The sequence below is a fragment of the Monopterus albus genome, unplaced genomic scaffold (assembly GCF_001952655.1).
Source record: "Monopterus albus unplaced genomic scaffold, M_albus_1.0 scaffold413.1, whole genome shotgun sequence".
NCBI classification, from domain to species: Eukaryota; Metazoa; Chordata; class Actinopteri; order Synbranchiformes; family Synbranchidae; genus Monopterus; species Monopterus albus.
In genome coordinates this window covers 54800-73560 of record NW_018128293.1, presented here as the reverse complement: position 1 = coordinate 73560, position 18761 = coordinate 54800, and the positions used below count along the sequence as shown (strand labels likewise).

Sequence of the window (18761 nt, the reverse complement as noted above, 5' to 3'; positions counted from 1 at the left end):
AACCACAGATATTACTGCTGGACATTACAAGGCTGAACCACGTCCTCGTGGCTGCACACAGCTGATGCACTTTAACACAGCTAGATTGTCAGGCCAGTTCTGGAGGACAGCTTAAAGACGTTTACTGTAGGAAATCTGTTTTAGCTTGGATTCTTGTGAAGTCCTGTTTGTTGTCTGTACTCGTCAATACAAAACATGCAAGAAGTTATCAAAATGTGTTTATTTCCTCCTTTGTACAACTTGAAGGCATCACGTCAAATCTTGATATAATAAATAAGAAGTCATAAAACTGTCCAGTCACAAAAACGAGTTGCCATGACACAGAAATGATCAGACATCTAGAGGAAAAAGCACATGTGGGGATTTAACAGAGAAACTCACAAACAAAATCAACGTTATCCAGCAGTATAATTTGCATATTGACACATTTACATAAACAAACGACAAACCAGACTGCTCGTTTCAGTTTGACAGTACAGACATGACAAAAATTGAGGTGTTTGCTGTTCATTGTCCACCTTAATATCAGTTTCTAACCACAGAGATGGCTTCAGGGCTAGTAATCAAACAAACATAGAACCCAAATGTGCAGATGTTCCACCGAGCGCTGGTCTCTGTTTTCCTTCAGTTCACTTCTGCCCCTCTTCACATCTCACTGGGGCCCTTCATGCTGGAGTCCTTTGCTGAAACCGGCGACGCCACCATTGGCAGGATGCACTGTGACGGCTCACAATAACCGTTCAGACCGGCGGGACCGGGAAGCCCAGGAACACCTGGAATACCGGGAACACCACGAGGTCCCCTCTGTCCGTCACGGCCATCTGTGCCGTAAGCCGATCGCCCCGGTCCACCTGAGAGAGGAGGAAAAAGGTCAAGTAAAGATTCTCCTGAACACCGTCTGTCCTGCTGACCTGCCCTCAAGCAAAGCACAGAATCCCTGAAGCCTTCAGGATTTTTCTGCTGAACACTTCACCTCACTGTTGAGGAAAGCTTGAATATGAAACATGGAACATCTGCAGCCTGACACTGAACCCAAATGTCCAGCAGAGTCATAAAGAACTCTGTTCATAGCCCAGAAGGACCAGGAGTCCTGCAGCAGATGGTCTGGCCCCCACAGAGCCCAGACCTCAGCATCATGGAGTCAGTCTGGGACCATGTGAAGATGCAGAGACAGCCTGAACCCACAGGGGGACTGTGGCCAGTTCTGCAAGATGCTGGAAATACCTGGAAAACAGCGTGCAGGTGGACTGAGGAGAACTGGCGCTGGTTTATAGGCAAATATGATTTAGTCTGTCCTGTTTGCAGCGCTTAATATAATGTTAAGTAATGAATAAAAAAATATTCATGCATCTTTGAATGCTTCCTCACTTTAATATTAGTGCCTCCGACTTTTACACAGTACTGTAAAATACTTTGTGTGTCCAGTGAGTATTAGCTACAAGTAAAGCTTCACCAATATAATGTAAAACCATATTTGGTCAAAACAGTTTGGACTCGTGGTAAATTTAAAATATGACAAACTGGCCCTCTGGTGGGGAAACGGTGTAATGCAGACACCAAATGATCTCTGACATATTTTAAATTTAGCATTTCTATACTGACATTTATTGTTACTTACATTAACCCTGCACTAACGTATCTCTACTGTCAGGTGCCAAAAGGTGCCACTGTGCATCTGGCTGGATTCATTATTTACTTTATCTCATATTTGATCCGACTCTTCCTGGTATACACAAGTTCAGACAAAAATTGTTTTGTTTTTAAGAGAAGAATATGGTTATTGTCCAACTCGGGTACCAGTACTAGCTTTAGCTAAAAGTCTGATTCTTCTTCTCTTTATTCAACACAAAATGAAATATATCACTTATTGTGCACCACATACTATAGAGGCTGGTTCACAGTTGTACTGCATGACACTGTAATGGAGACCAGGAAAGGGGACTTTTACTTTTAATCAATATAAAATTTCCTTTGGACAATTAGTCATCCTTGTCCTTTTACCTGGTAGACCAGGGGCACCTGGCTCTCCCTTGGGTCCTCTTGTTGTGGGTCCTCGGTCCCCTCTATCACCCTGGTCGCCTACAGAGAGGAAACGTAATTGTCATTAGTTCACACCTCATCTGCTCCTTCAGTAACATTGACATAAAATTGGTCAATCCCTCGGGGGAAGTTGGTCACAACAGCATCAAATAGAAGAGTTAAACATGTGCAGATGCTCACAGCTCACAGATCTTCAACTTTCATATTATCATATTTGAAGTCCAGCAACACCTGCAGTCCTTTGAACAACTTTAATGGTCTTTTCATTAAAGGTGCTCAGGTTTGCTTTTTTCTTGTCTGTGAATGTTGACAATGGGTGAAGCTGTGCCAGAACTTTCTGTTATATCTTGTTTGTATCAGCCCACACTTGTCCCTCTGGTGTTCTCAGTTTCCTGAGACCAGCAGCAAATACATCTTGAGCCACATTATTTTATGTACAGTGCCACCAACACTTAACAGAGTATCTGACCACTAGCAGCACAGTGGAGCAATGTTTTTGCATGTGGGTTCCCCTTTCTTTGACCTTATACACATGCATGATGCATGCGCATTACTGCCACCTGTAGGTTATGTGTTAGGGTTAGGGTAGACCTGTAGGTGGCGGTAATGCACCCAGAAACAGCATAACACTGAATGTAAGCAGAAAGTTGCTCGGTGGTAAATTTAGAAATGATTGTTCACTGGAGGCTGTTAATGCTTCAGACTGTGGTTGGTCAGATTTTTGTAGTTAGTGGTTTACAAATCAATGTGCATCATTATCGTGTGCTTGTCCCACCTCAGCTCCACCAAGGCTCTGTGACGTCAGCAGCGAGCAGTAAACCCAAATGTTTTGTTACATCCTGTGCTGTTGTTTTAGTTTGTCATTCACAGTTGTTTTACTTTAGGTTTAGAGCACTTTCATTCTTCCTCTTTCATTTCCCAGGCAGTGGGGGAGTTCAGTTCAACAACCTTTCTAGTCACTGCTAATCTGAATCTCACCTTTGGGTCCTTTGAGACCCATTAGACCAGGTGGACCCTTTAGACCAGGCAGTCCTCGTGATCCAGGGTGTCCAGGGAAACCGTTTTCTCCGGTGGGACCAGGAGGTCCAGGTGGGCCAGGAGGACCAGGCAGCCCGGTGTTGTCTGTCTCAGGCCTGCTAAAGATGCCTGCTAGCTGGGCCAGCTGCTCTGTGACACAGGAGCACATGGTTTACATTTTTAGTCCAGAGCAGCTGTTACAGCAAAACAATCATCAGTTACTAGAGCAAAATCTCAAAAAGCAACCGACATGTCACAGGGACAGTGTCAATACACTGTGGGGGTTTTGGCCAAATACAAAACCCAAGATATTTCACTTATAATGCAGGAAAAAAAAAGATCTCATGTACGCCTGTGGTGTCTAGCCTTGCAGGGTTCAGTTTCACTTAGGCCTGTGTGCTGAAGTACGCACATCTGAAACTTGACGCAAGACTTTGTTCTTTGAGATTTTTGCCAAGATCCTCAGGAGTTCTGCACACACAGCTTTCCGTAGCCTGCCATAGTGTGACCAGGAGGTTACGGTGGCTAAGGCTAGTTGTTTTTGCCTTTAGAAAGATGTCTAATTGATAATGTGGAGTCTGATATCACCCCATACAAAAACAAAATCTGTCTGCAAGGCTAAGTACCACTGTGGCCACGTGACAAATCAGAGCTTTGGCAAGTGGCTGAAAACACAGACTGAGAGCTTCATGGTCGAACTGGTGAAATGGCTGTGTCTTGTTGCTGAGGATAAAAACTACAGAGGACAAACTGAGGTTGTGTGTGAAGGTGACAAACACTTACCTTGCATTACCCTCATGCAGACTTGTTTAATGTGCGTGTCTGTCGGCGATCTTCCCTGTACAAACAAAGATTGTTGATAGTGCTTAGCCATTAGTTCCTATAGCAAACATCACAAGGCCCTGAGGTGTTGACGCAGCAAACCCCATGTATTTAATCCCATAGAACTTGTGCCACCCCCAAAACATGCTGAACTGTGCCTGAAAGGAAAGTGGGCGAAGGATCATTTTAAACAGTGGCTGTATTTTCTTTCTTTTTGCAGTTTTTGAAAATGAAGTGCTCTTTAAAAATAACCTACTCAGGGAACATCCTGTTCAGAAAGCAGCCCTGATTCACCAGAAACCTGTTGCACAACAGCTTGGAGATAAAAAGCCTCACCGCTGGTCCCTGTGCTCCCGGCAGACCTGGTACCCCTACGTCACCCTGCATGCCGCGAGGCCCTGGTTGACCCGGCTTGCCCTCTTTCCCCGTCTGTCCTCGGCCACCTTCAGGTCCTTTACTTCCTGTCTCTCCCGGCGGGCCTCTCTGTAAGCAACAGCAGCAGACAGACACTAAGATTTAAGGTGATTACAGCAGAAGTGGTGCAAAGAGATGGAGATGGTTGGTGGATCAAATCTAAACATCTACTTTGACCTTTATTTGGCCTGAAATATGAATTTGAATATGGAAACTCACAAGACGGCAGCAAAACTAGAATTTATTTATATGAACATGTGTATGCTCTTAAAGGTGGAGTATAAGAGGCTGTCAGTCAGTGAAAAGACCAGAAGTATAAATAAAAAATGCTGTTGTTAAGGTAAGGTAAGACTTCACTGTTCCCATAATGGGGAAATTCCAGTGTTCCAGCAGCAACAAAACACCACAAGAATAATAAACACCTGGAATAATTCCTCATGTGGTATTTAACTGCAAAACCTGCAGCATTAGCTTTTCACTGGAAAACTCACCATCCTGTAGTCCCCAATGATTATGCTTCCTAAACAGTTTAGGCTTGAATGCACGAGATGTCGGTACATCTTGTAAGGTTTCACAGACACAGTACAGTGCAACCTTATGAGAACAGTTCATTTGGATTGTAGTGATATAAATCTGCTTAGCAAACGTACCGATCCTTTCTCTCCTGGCTCGCCTTCATCACCCTGGAAGGAAAAAGATTCACAAATAAGTGTGTCTGCAGAAAGTTGCTTCCAAAGTCTGAACAAGCAGAGATGCTGCAGAGTCCATTTATACTGAAAGGAAAGTATGTTCATACACATTTGTCCAGTGCCAGACTTTTGTCTGTTTTAATAATTTGACAGGATTTGTGATAATCTGTCCATCCACCCACTATCTATACCACTTATCCTGAACATGGTCACAGGGGGCTGGAGTCAATCCCAGCTGACACTGGGCGAGAGGTGGGGTCCACCCTGGACAGGACAGGTCACCAGTCTGTCACATGACATGTAGACAAACAACCACACTCACTTCTACAGGCAATTTAGAGTCACCAGTCAACCTAAGCTGTGTGTCTTTGGACTGTGGGAGGAAGCCAGAGCACCTGGAGAGAACCCACACAGGCACAGGAAGGACATGCAGACTCCACACAGAAAGGCCCCGAGTTAGGGTCGAACCTGGAACCTTCTTGCTGTGAGGCGCCACCACGCTGCCCAGGATTCTTGATTTATAAGATCAATCTCTGTGTTGCTAAAGATTAATATTCTACAGACTTTTCCAGTCTAAAACCACGTGTAGACTCAGTCCTCCTGGGTTCTTACTCATTTTGTAAATAATGCTGTCTGGATGAAAGCAGAGTCAAAAGCAGGTGTTTCAGTAACTCACCATGTCGCCTCGTTCTCCCGGTGTTCCCTCAGCACCTGGAGGTCCCTGAAATAAAAACACATGATAGATTGTTGGCACTTAGTGTGCTCTAGCTCAGCTCTAGCTAAGTCTAATCTGACTTATTCATAATAGTAAGTGTAATATTAAATCGTATGAAACATACCTGGACTCCCTTTGGCCCACTGAGACCAACTACACCCTGAAAAAAATGGAATAATTATCTTAATAGTGTGAAGCATTTAATATAAAAAGACAAATCCTCTAGCATCTGTTCTTATTCTACATTTTCCTGAGGCTGTTTGCTGCTGAGCTGGTAGTGAACTGTGGGATTTTAGTGATTATTCTTTGAAAGCAGCTGCTTCCTGTTGAGGCCAGAAATAAAACAGTAAAGTCGTGGCGAGACATCAAACACTGAGCTGAGACTAAAGTCCTGTAAAGCCGACAGGATCTCTGAGTGACCCCCACACTGTCAACTTGTTTTTACATTGTCATTTGATAAAAAAAAAAAACATCTGCTTAAAGTTATTAATATGTATAAACAATGAACCTGTTATTTTTTTATTTGTCTGCAATCATAGTATATAGTAATGTTTTGCATTATTCAAAAGTTTTGTTTTGCTTTCAGTTGCTTTGGACTAACCAGCACTGTCTATAAAAACAGACGATGCCTCACTGCTCCATTAAGCTTTCAGGTAAGAAAGTCACCGTTTAGCTTTAGAATATCTGTTGATTATCTGAGTAATGTGTAGGTTTATTTGGTGAAATGCTCCAACGTTTTAAGAGCTAGTGGACCAAGCTGTCTCCACTGTCTTCTCTTTACTCTTCATCATCAGACTCAGAATGCTTTGACATTTCTTTAATATTCAAATACTACAATTAAAAGCCAGTTACATACCCAACTAACGTACAGTATACCTGAATAGTCAAATATCTGTGTCCAGCCCTAGCGACCAGAGCTGGAGCTGTGGTGTCACACCCCCAATCAAAGCTGTCAATCATCTTAAATACACCTGTTTTCATATCATCAAATAGCTTGTTAAAAAGAAACCTCATAAAATGACCACTTGCACACACATCAGCATGATAATCTCTACCTGAAATGACTTAATCAAAATGTATTTGATTTGTATTTTGAATTTTCAGTTCATGTCCCATTTGCTAACACTGAGGGGGCGGGGTTTATGACCTATACTGCAATGAGCCACCAGGGGGCGATCAACTTACAGTGACTTCACTTCTGGGAGCTGCCACGTCGCCCATCTTTATACACAATCTATGCCATTGTGTCGTGTTTGTAGCAGGTAAATTAATGTGCTGCTGTTGGACAGTCTGGTCTCTGTTGTGAGGAATCAGTCTTCAGATTCATTTTGTAGTTGTACTTTGTTGCAGACGATTGGCTGCTTTGACTTTCCCTCTGTCTTGGGGAGGGTTTGCACCACACAATAGCTTCACCCACATTCAGCAGAGTGCAGGGTTTAACTAGACTGTATTGATTTGTGTAAGCTCTTCGATGTTGGATGGATTTTTGACGTTAACCCATTATCACGTTATTTCATACCCTGTCTCCTGTCTGGCCACGATATCCAGCTGGGCCAGGAAGTCCTGGAAGGCCCTTATCCCCTTTGCTTCCCTGTTAAAACACACCCCACAAACACAAAAAATAGTTAAATACACAGCATGTACACATTCAGAATCAAAACACAAGATCGACTGTGTGAAGCTCAGAAAACGTACCTCCCCCACCGTAACCTGACCACATCTACAGAAGAAATAAAAACATTTTCACTTCACTTCATGTGAGCAATGAGGCTGGGAGGCCCTGACGACCCCCCAGCCATCCAACCATCCGCCCTGCCCAGATATTTCTGAGGGCGTGTAGGTACTGATTGTGGCGTACAGTGAGCCGACAGGTTTCAGGCATTCTTGGGGAACAGAGAGCTCTTTCAGTGCTTCTCAGCTTCTTTTCCTGCCCCAAATCCCCTTCAGATTTTAGTAACAAGAGGCCATTCATGGCCGCTCATGGGAGGATTAGAGGTTTACCTCCAGGGACAGAAGCTCATAAAGATCTGCTGCTCTAATAACAGTACAGAACATGACTCCACTTCCCAGCTATGGATGTCCGAACAAGATACAAGGTTAATCTTGGTGAATGGTCCTCGTGTTGAATAGAACATTCAGGATAGAGATAGTATTTATGAACACTGATGGCTCGCTTTGTGGTTCAGGGCACTGATGTTTTAGTTTAGTTGGGGTTTGCAGCAGCACTGTCAAGGCCTGAGCTGAGCAGAAAGATTCAGCTGTCTCTTTGCCCCAGTCGTCGTTTTCCTCTCAGGTTTGATTAGTTCTGTCAACAACGCAGTGTTTTAACCCTGATGGCTTATTTGTCTGACCACAGAGATCTCCAAAATTTCTCAGAGGGTATTATAATACTCATAATTTACCAAAAAGATCTGTCACCTCTGGGTTAGGGTTAAACTTTTGGAGCCATTACTTATTTATATAATTATTTCTAGTGACAAAAATGAGCAAATTAAACTTTGTACTGCCAATAAGGCTTTAAATGCATCTGGAACTAAGGCTTCCTTTCATGCTGAGCGCTTCCTCTTCTAATTATGTCTTATAATTCTTTTTGTAATCACCTCGTCATCTTTGTCTCGCTCACCATGATTACTGTGAGTCTTATTATGTGGACTGAAGACACGAGGTGGTCGGGAAGTGACGCACAGTTTGAACTTGACTTCTGACCAATGTTTCGCCCATTATTGATAGAGAGAACCGGTTCCCATGCAGCCCATTTATCGCCACTCTGAGCAAGTAAAGGCATGCTGTCACTTCCTGTGTGACCCTTGTTCTGCTACAGATTATTTGAATAATCACTGAATACTGTTTAAATCTATTCTACTGGGAACTGCAGTCAGTATCATCTCTGCTTCAGTTCTTTGTCCACTATGTAGCAAAAACTCATCTAAGTTGAAGATACATCTATGAAGACGTCTCCCTACCAAACTAAACAGTACCGTTACCCTTCCTGGGTGAGATTTTCTGTCAGGTCTTACCCTGGCTCCTGGTAATCCTGGAGGCCCGTCAGGCCCTCTTTCCCCTCGTTCACCCTAAAAGAAAGAAAGGTTGAATCTTGGTAGAAAACAGAAAAGTGCAACAAAAAGAAATATTCCAAATCCAGAACCGCGTCTTAGTGCACTTCTGATCACTTGATCAATGACTGTGAATTTATTCTGATAAACACTTGTATGACACTCTCTGACTCACTTGTACTGGGTAAAAATTAAGCACCAAACTCCTGCAAAATGTGATCAAATCTGACAAAATGCATTAAAATCTGTTTTAAAAGTTGTATTTTCAATTGTGATGCAGTAAGTAATGGAATAATTTTATGCTGTAACGTTACCCTAGAAATAACTGTATTACAGCATCTGTTTATTGAATTTTATTGCTTTTATCTTGTAATTGTGACACCGTGTTTTTAGTTGGGGCTAGCGATATCTTTTCCTACACACTGATGTACATGTGTACATGAGATGATGCGGTAATGTTGTACAGCCTGAAAAATGCACGATAGAAGCTGTGACCTGAGCTGGTGTTAAAAGAAAATCATAAAGTTACTTTCAGTGTTAGTTATAAAAGATAAACTATGGAATCTCACAAATCCCTTCATTTGTCCGTTTACTTACTTTCACACGACCTACAGTACAACATGCAGCCTGCTAACACAAGATAATGGTAAATAACTGCAAGGAGTATTCTGCTTTGCTAGTGTGTGTCCATGTGTTTAGAAATGCAACACTTGTAATTTAATAGACGGCACTTGAAGGCCTGTACAGCGGGTCTGTCGTACGGGCAGGGAGCTAGCTGTGACTGTTATGATGGGGCTAGTCGCCACAAAACTGGAAGTAATGGATGGCGTTCAAGTCTGGTCAGCCTGCAGTCATTCAGGACGGCACACTGGGAAGTACAGATTATGGGAAGAGGGCTGACAATACTGTATATGGCACTTCCAGTATATCATGCAGCTTCAAGTGAAATGCAGATGCAGCTGATGTCAGGCACTCACTGGTCCTCCTCTGGGTCCGACAGGCCCCACCTCTCCCTGCTCGCCACGTTCGCCCTGGAAACAAATAACACATCATTACACCTCCATCAGAAAAATGCATGAATGTGGCCTCAGTTTTTGTCTTGTACTTCAGTGAAAGTTGGTTTTATGAGTTGAGAGAATTTCCCAAATCAATTTAAAATCCAAAAACTACGTTGGTATTTTGCAGGTAGTTAAAATGTACAGTACTTTTCCAAACTGTATGAACTCAGTCTGAGGCTCTCACTTCACAGCTGAATTATCCCATGATTCATGTCTCTTAACTCTCTTCAGACTTACTTCTTTTCCTGGAGACCCCATCAGTCCTACAGCTCCTGGATTACCAGTGTTACCCTGACGACAGGAAGGGAGAAAACCAGTACAACATTACAGTAAGAGTTTTTATCTTAAATGACTTAGTAATACTAGTACAGTAGTGTTTCTGTGATGTTACTGGGTGTTGTGGAAGTACCTTGGGACCACTATGTCCTTTTTGGCCATAAGCACCTGGCACACCCTGCATCAAGACATTCTCATCAAACACCAACATCTGAGCTCCAACAAAAGGCCAAATCAAAGCTGTTAAAGTCGGAGGTCACTCACAGGAAGTCCTTGTGGGCCGGCATCACCTGGAGCCCCACTTTTCCCTGGAAGACCCTGAAAACAACAGAAGTAATCTGTCAGTGAACACATTTAAAGAGCAAGAGTCCTCTCTAAGGAGTAAACAGATTTATTATGTGGACTTTCTAACTACTAGGACACATCTCAAATATTTAGGAAGCCAGAAAGTGTTGTGCAGAAAAAGACTGTGAAATGTTAAGAAACCTTGGATCCTGGCAGTCCGGGTATTCCATCACGACCATCTGGACCAGGAAGGCCCTGATGACATGAGAAAGAACAGTGAGACGGGCAAAATGTTATGAGGCTAGTTACACACATTAGTACATATACTTTTAGTAAATGAATGTAGGGTAGCGAAGGATCTGTGTAGAGTTTTTGGACAAAAACCTGCTTAAATCTGGTATATTCTTTGATAACAACATATAGACTGAAGACTAACAATGGTGCCAAGCTTCTTAAAGTCAGATAAGAAACAGCAAATAATATGGAACGTGGTAAAGACATCAGGTTCAGATGTGTAGTAGGATATATTAGGTGTCTGAGGAAGTCGAGAATAGGCAGGATTGGTTATTTAACTGTGGGTTTAGTAAGATGAGGCCGTGCTCACAGGGTCTCCTTTTGGTCCTGGTGGTCCTCTGATTCCAGATGGACCCTGGTCCCCCTGCGAAGAAACAAACACGCAAAGCTTAATAACAGGAAGTTAAATTCATGACACAAAGTAAATAAATCATTTGAAAAAAAGCAATAAATGCATGTAATACAAAATGAGTGTTAACAGATATTTTTAAATATTTTAGATTCAGTATCTTTACATTTGACAGTTGGGGTAAAACAAAATGAAATGTAAAAATTTTAATTTTAATTTGCAGTACGGTCAACAAATCATATAAATAATAAAAGGGACAATGTACAGAGACGTCTCTGAAACAGCATTAGACCGCCGTGTACTGTAGGGAGGTAAAATGTACAGAAACAGGAGTTAACATTTAAATGAATATGTGCCTTTTATGGTGACTATTGGTTGACTTGAACTGGGGAATTTTAGACTGATGACCCAAATCTAAGTTTCCAAATATAAAACCCTGAGAACATGTTGAATACGTAGGCCTGCTCAGTAATCCGTCCACGGGTTGGGGTCTGATTTGTGTGTGAGATCTTACCAGCGCTCCCTTCGGCCCAGTCTCACCTATGGCTCCTCTTCGGCCTGGATCACCCTGAAAATGTCAGGTCTCATCAATATTTGGTTTTAAAAAAACAGAGGAAACTGCAGTGCTGATGCCAGGACAGGCACTCACTGGGGCTCCCTGGACTCCGCGAGGACCTGCACCTCCAGGTTCTCCACGAGGTCCCTGTTTGGGAGATGAAAAATTGCTGTAACTAAATTCAGTTAAGATTTTTACCATCTGCTTATTTTAAATCAGAAGGTACATTTTGAGATGACAAACATCAGTAGAGACATTCAAGATTTACATGGCAAAACTAAAGCAGCGTGTTTGGTTCTTATTCCAGTGCAGACGGTGAGGATGGGTCTGCCTTTTCAAAAGACAACGAATGAGGATTTGAACATTTGAGAGTTTTACAGTTACCTAATCATAGGTTGTGTTAATGCTTTGTGTGTTTGTCATATATCCTTGTGATTTCTAAGGCTAGCCTATATTTTGTGACTGTATGGTTGTATTCTTTTATGAGCAGACTTTTATAGTAACCCTCTTGGTGTCGTTGTCCTGTGGCCTTTCAGCTGAAACAGAAGGGGTGTTTTTATGTGGTTATATGAATCCAGTCAGCGTGTGTGACCCTGTGGCTTTACCCTTTCCGCTTTGGAGCCCATTATTCCTGGGAAGCCTCTTGGTCCACCTGGGCCCTAAAATTACTCAGTGGACAGAGGAAGAGAGACAGAAATGCCCCATGTCAATATGTTTGACTCTGCAGAGCCATCTCCAACGTGGAGGAACCTCTCAGTGTGAGAAGGCACTGTGAGAGTATGGTGAAATATTTTACTGGTGGTCCTTGTGCTCCGACTTCTCCTGGCGGTCCTTGTTCGCCCTCTTCTCCCTGGAAGCGAGTGTAACCCAGTTATGTCAGGATTTGGCATCTAATAGTCCTGTTTTGTGTTTTTTTTTTTATATTTGTTTAAAACTTTAGCTTGATGTTACCTTGTGCCCTTGTCTTCCAGGTTCACCTGATTCACCCTTAGCTCCTTTGTGGCCCTACAGGCAGAAACAGAATGCTCAAATTAATCTTAAATGATGTTTAACAACAAGGGGAAGGGAAATAATATCATGATTGTTCATCAGTCAGCATCACCAACGCACACACCCGTGGCCGTAGAAGTTAACTTACTTTCATGCCGGGGAGACCAGCGTGCCCAGTCAGGGCAGAGGGGCAGGCGTTGGGACACTGAAAAACAAAACAGCCTATTTGAGGTCATGGAGGAGCCTCGCCACCAGGGGGCTCCACTGGTAGCAAGTCCTGACTCAGAAAGAGCAGACACACAAACTAATGTGTTTTTATGCAGTAAGTCTTTATGTTAAAGCAGCACAATCTAAATCACTCAAACTCTAAAGTACCTCAAGCTATGGAAAAGCTGATGAACACAACACAAACAAACCAGACGTTACTGCCGTGCAGGTGTATCTGTATGTTGTCTGTGGTTTTGTTGATGCATTTTCTTTGGGATCCAACTTACCAGGTCCTCGCCTTCATACACGCCTGGAAGCCCCTACAGAAAACAACAACTTCAGCTTGTATTATTTCAGTAAAAATCACCTTTTACACGCTTGTAGGTCATAAGAAACATTACCCACTAGTCTCTATTAGTAAATGATACCTGGCTGTATAGACAGCAGCACTGTGTTTGGCTGCCCTAAAAACATTCATCCCCCGACCTTTACATTGCGCCTAATGTCCCACAGTGTCACCCCATCTCTCTGATAGCTGTCCCACTTGGTGCTACATGAAATTACAGTAATACTTCCCACTGACCCTCAGTAGAGACTGGGATATTTACCCGTGGCCCAGCAGGACCAGGAAGACCATCCTGACCCCTCCTGCCTCTTGCCCCCTGCGAGAGGAAGAAGAGTTTTATTAATATGTAGCATCAACAGCAGCAATTCACATTTTTAAAGCTGTTTAAAGTACTGATGATATTTAAGTGTTGATTTAAGACAGGGGTGGCCAATTCCAGTCCTCGAGAGCCGCTGTCCTGTTTGTTTTCCAACTATCCCTGCCTGACCTGCTGCTTCTGACTGACTGAACACACCTGAGCCAGGTAATCAGCAGCAGGTCAGGCAGGGATAGTTGGAAAACAAGCAGGACAGCGGCCCTCGAGGACTGGAATTGGCCACCCCTGATTTAAGACTCCAATAAGTTTCAACCTCCACTTTATATAAATTTAAAAGATTATTATGCTCACAGGGGGTCCAGCTTTGCCGAGTTCACCTGGAAGCCCATCTGTACCAGGAATACCCTGTTAAAAAACAAACTGGAGCGTTAGCAGTGTGTTCCAGCAGAGCTTCCACTGAATATGTACATTCTGTTCAGACATTAAGGTAAGACTAGTTTACATCCCATGATAGTGTATAAGTACAGCCATAAAGGCCATCTCACGTCATCTGTGAGTGTACTGGGGGGGTGGCTGGTTCACTCTGACAGCACAGGTGTGTTTACAGACCAGAAGAGGTGGGTGACACTGTTCAGCATTTGACAGTAATTAGAGGCACAGCCCAAACTGAAACTTCTTCATTAGTAGTAGATGACATGTTTCTCGCTTCCCCATGAACATTCAGGTTTCATGAAACGGGAACAGCTGCTTATGATTCTCCACTGGACTCATCCTGTTGCCCTGCACGGAGCCTTGGGCACTGGTAAGCCTCTAGTGCTGCCCTGAGCTGAGCTCTATTAATAAACGCAGACACAGACCATGGTGTTTGAATGTTGAAGGTACTCACATCAAGCCCGTCAGGCCCCACACCCTGTGAGAGAGAAATCATGGGTGGACGGTGAGGCCGACTGCTCAGCACAAATCACTACACACCAAAAGAGAAACTGCAGGCAAGTCACATTTGGCTAAAGCCTCGTTTTCATAGTTTTAAATAACTGGTGACAAGAGTATGTAGTTCTACTACAGAGTACAAAGATGCTAAACGAGGTTAGAAACAGAGTGTTGTGCTTTTGCCTGATTAAGAGAGCAGTCAGAAACAAATAAATTAATGCTCAGATGGTTAAAATTTCTGATCCCTGTGAATGTAACAGTGCAGGTCTTCAGTAAGAGACTAATACAGTTTTCACTGAGCAGTTTAAGATGAATAACATCTGGTATGTGCAGTTTTATCGGTAACAATGTAAACAAAACTAAGCAGCAAACATTTCTGTACAGAGTCATGCTAATAAACAGCCGTGGCACAGTGGAGGTAGTGCCGCCAAGGTCAGTAAGACTTCTCTCAGATATCGAATGAGCTTGTTATCTGCACTTACAGGCTCCCCAGGAGGCCCCCGAGGCCCCGGGTCCCCCTGAAACAAGAAATGAGATCTGGCATCAGCGTATGTCAGCGTTTAAAAATCTTTAGACTTGTACAGTGTTTTAGTAAAATCACAGTGGTGCCAAGTAAAAAGCTGCTACTATACAGTTCAGTTCTCTGAAGCAGACAAAACGTGGTGAACATGTTTTAATCTCCATAGTTCGTCCAACTGGCAGTGGAGCAGCTCTGACATGTCAACAAAGTGGCTAATTGACTGAAATGTACAGATGATAAACTTACTTTTGGTCCTTTTGGCCCCACAGGGCCAGGGTCCCCAGAAGGTCCGACAGGTCCCTGCAAAGGTGACATAAAATCCTTTAAACATCGCGTCACAGTAAAAACAAAAACATATTTAAAATACATTCAAACAGTGTAAACCGCTGTCCAGTCCACCTAAAAGCAATATACCCATGATAGTCGGACCCTCACAATACGACTCCTTGAACATGAAAACCTACCGCTGGCATCTGATGTCATTATTAGTTTGAAAATTATTCAGGATAAATGATATTTCAGTATTATCATTTTTTCTCAGGATGTAGCTCAGTAGGTTTTGTTGTCTTGCAGTAGCAGGTTTTCTGTGAGCGTTATGAAGGAGGTCAGTCTGAACTCAAATGGACATTTACAGCCGATAGTCTGGATAATAATTTTACTGTTCACCATCTTGCTTTTGTTTTTTATTTCAATTTTGTGAGAAGAATGCCATAATTATTGATGGAAACAATGGCCACACCAACCAAAGTAAGATATAACTTGTAACAGATGAAGAAAGTCGTCTAAAACAAAGACAGCATTGATTTGAACTTCTACCAAACCTGCTCTGCTTGCGTTCAGCGACCGTGACCTTCCCTCTCTTCTGTGGCTCCTCCCTTCACCTGCCTCCTTCATAAATAACCCTCCAAACACTGTAAAAGGCATCGGCAGCAGAAGATTCTCATGCCACATTGCATTCTGGGGGTACTGTATATAAACTGGCCTCTCTCTGCTTCTTCTGCGGTTTCTCAAAGTCTGAGCAAACCTGGTAAACATTTTGGTGACCTTTTCTCTTTCTGTCCACAAACTGAACCTGTCTGTCTGTTTGGAGCAGCATACAGTTCTCTGCTCTCAGGCATTTCATCCACATGCCCCTCGATCTCACACAAAAAGACCCCTGTTTCTCTCAGGATGCTACTCCACACTCTCCCCTAAATAGCCAGACTGATTTATTCAAGAGATGTTTTTCTTTTTTCCTCCACACTTTTGCTCAGTGGGGGCCAAAACAAACTGCAGCAGATCTGAATATCTGAAGTCCTCCAGCCCAGATCCTTCAGAGCTTCAATGCATCTGCTTATTGGAGAGTTTAAGTTGCTGGACTCTCGTCTACTGAAGCAGCTGGTTAATCCAAAACTGAACAGAATCTTTTGACCAAATGCTCCTTGTCTGTGCCTGAACTTATGTCAACATCCTGTTCCACTTACTTCTTTGCCAGGAAGGCCTGGAGCTCCAGAAGCTCCGTCTTTGCCGTTATCACCGTCGGGGCCCTGGAAGCAGGAGAGTCACCTCTTTTTAATGAGTCCAGAAATCAGCAGTCATTACACAGAGTATGAAAAGGGAGGAATCGAAAGCCAACTCACTGGTCCACCGTCTACAGTGGAGTCTTCTCCTCTGTCGCCCTGAAGAGAGGTAGAGAACATGTTCAGATCAAGTGGGTTTCTTTTCAAATACTTAAGTCCAGTTTGCTTGGTGCTTGGCGATAGCTATCCTTTACTTTACTTTAGTGAGTGCAGAAGGGAAAAGCCTAATGTTTCCTTTGCGCAAATTTAGTTTTTTCAGATTTTGTACTTTAAATAAGTTTAGCGCACACAGCTGATTTTCTACTCAACAAATTTAAATGTGTTTAGGATAAACTTATTCAGCATAACAGCATTTTATTCCTGTGAAGACAGTTTGAAGCAACTTAAGGATAATCACCTTTATTGGCCAAGTATGTTACACACACAGAATTTGTTTCCGGTACAGAACTGAGGCAGCCATCTGCGGCGCCAACTCACACCGATGGCTCTAACCATTAGGGACAATGGGGGGGTTCAGTGTCTTGCCCAAGGACACTTCAACACGTGGACTACAGGCACCGAGATTCAAACCTCCAACCCTCCAGTTGGGAGATGACTGCTCTACCCACTGAACCACAGTCGTCCCCAACATAAACACCTGACACAAACCATAACTGAACAATCAAATAAGCAAATTAAATATGAAAGATTAAAATATTTAATTTTGCATTATAGAGGGAAACTTGCAGCTTCTTTCTCACCCATTAACCATATAGATTATATATATATGGTTCTTAGCTCTGTGCTCCATAGATTAATTCATCTGACAGTAACACATAGTTGTTGAAGTTTACTACTGTTCGGCTCTTTCTACCGCAGCCAGTGAAAACCTGCTGCTGTTTACTGAGCCGATTAACCCAGAAATTAACTAATCTGTATCCGAGCCACATCTGAAAACTGATGTTAATGAGTGAGAAGACACAAAACTTACATCGATGCCATCCACTCCGGGCACACCGGCTGCTCCTGGGGGCCCCGGAGGGCCTCTGGGACCGACCGGGCCTCTCTGTAAAACAAACACAAAAATCACTTTCAGTTTTTCCCACTGAATTTCATCCTAAAATATCACCCAGTGCTGCTGCTGCTGCTGGTGGTGATGTGAAGGGCAGCTCACACAGAGTCTCGTTGTTTGCTGATGTGAGTGGAAAGGTCATGAAACTAATCCTTGGTTTCTGATTATAGTCTCATTATACTGCCTAAGTAACTGCATGTGTTCAGATTACTGCTGCTGTCAGGAGCCTATTGGTACCACATGTGCACACTGGGATGAATGCACTGCAGTTATGACCAGTCTTTACATCAAATCCATGAAGGATTTGAGAACATGCATTTATAGATATTGTTGAAAAAACACATTATTCATACCTTAAATCAACTGCTCTTTAATCTCCTATACTGATTTTGTAAAAGACTAATGTGTAATACCAATAAACTAATAGTCCTATATTATGTGTCTGGAGCTCCACCAAGGAAAAACATCCATCAGTGACAGCTTCAGTGAAAAAGCCTATGTCAAAGAACATATTCAAAGTACATTTGACATCCAAGTACCTCAAAATATTATATGGGCTAAAGTAGGTTTAGTAAAATGCCTCAAAATTTATATAGGAGAATACACAGTTTTCATAGGTGAAAAAGTACAATAAGGTACAATAGAGTCATTAGTGAATCTGAAGCCGCCAATAAAGATATAAAATATGATGCCAAAGTAAATTAAAGATAACATGACATGTGGGTAAGTTATAAACTCACTCTGAAGCATCATACAGACACTCAGCATCTTATACTAAGAGATTAGAAATAAAATGCCATCAAGTACAATAAGGTCTCGACAGGAATCCTTGAGTGTTTCTTCTTCATGGTATGAGGAGAGAAAAAAGAAGCATCCATCTCTCACCTGAGCAGAGCAAATCAGCACAATGTGCAGTAAAAGCACCAACAAAAGCTCCCGACAAATCCCGGACAGAGCCATGATCTTCCCAGTGCCACGTAAGATGCTAACAGTCCCTTTCTCTCAGATTAGCAGGGCTCACAGATGGTCCACCTGTCAGCCTCCTCCCTGACTGAAAGCCTTCCGCCTGCTGGAAGGGGCGGATGTTAGAACGTCCCGATTATTCATAAGAAGCTGAGGCCCCACAATCTGACAGGAAGAGGAGGAGGAGGACTTAACCTTTACTTTGAAATGAAGTATGTTTCAGTACAAACTGAACACCAAAACCTGCCTGATTTTGCTTGTACTTTTTAAAATAAATGTTATGGTCCTTTATTATGGTTTTTGAAAAATAT

At 42.8% G+C, this 18761-nt stretch overlaps 1 protein-coding gene across 1 annotated transcript; it reads right to left on the bottom strand.

Moving 5' to 3' along the window:
- Window positions 1–241: 241 nt before the first annotated feature.
- On the bottom strand, window positions 242–18512 carry col9a1a (collagen, type IX, alpha 1a). Its single transcript, XM_020586561.1, has 32 exons — window positions 18373–18512; window positions 17407–17481; window positions 16497–16535; window positions 16341–16403; window positions 15124–15177; window positions 14840–14875; window positions 14314–14337; window positions 13779–13832; window positions 13374–13427; window positions 13053–13085; window positions 12707–12763; window positions 12520–12573; window positions 12365–12418; window positions 12174–12227; window positions 11662–11715; window positions 11527–11580; window positions 10974–11027; window positions 10571–10624; window positions 10349–10402; window positions 10218–10262; window positions 10046–10099; window positions 9728–9781; window positions 8715–8768; window positions 7217–7288; window positions 5822–5857; window positions 5659–5703; window positions 4944–4976; window positions 4216–4362; window positions 3841–3895; window positions 3019–3207; window positions 2002–2079; window positions 242–851 (listed from the first exon to the last, which is right to left on the bottom strand). The coding sequence occupies exons 1-32, from the start codon at window positions 18445–18447 to the stop codon at window positions 646–648; spliced, it is 2064 nt and encodes a 687-aa protein (XP_020442217.1). The 5' UTR covers window positions 18448–18512; the 3' UTR covers window positions 242–645.
- Between the last annotated feature and the right edge of the window lie 249 nt (window positions 18513–18761).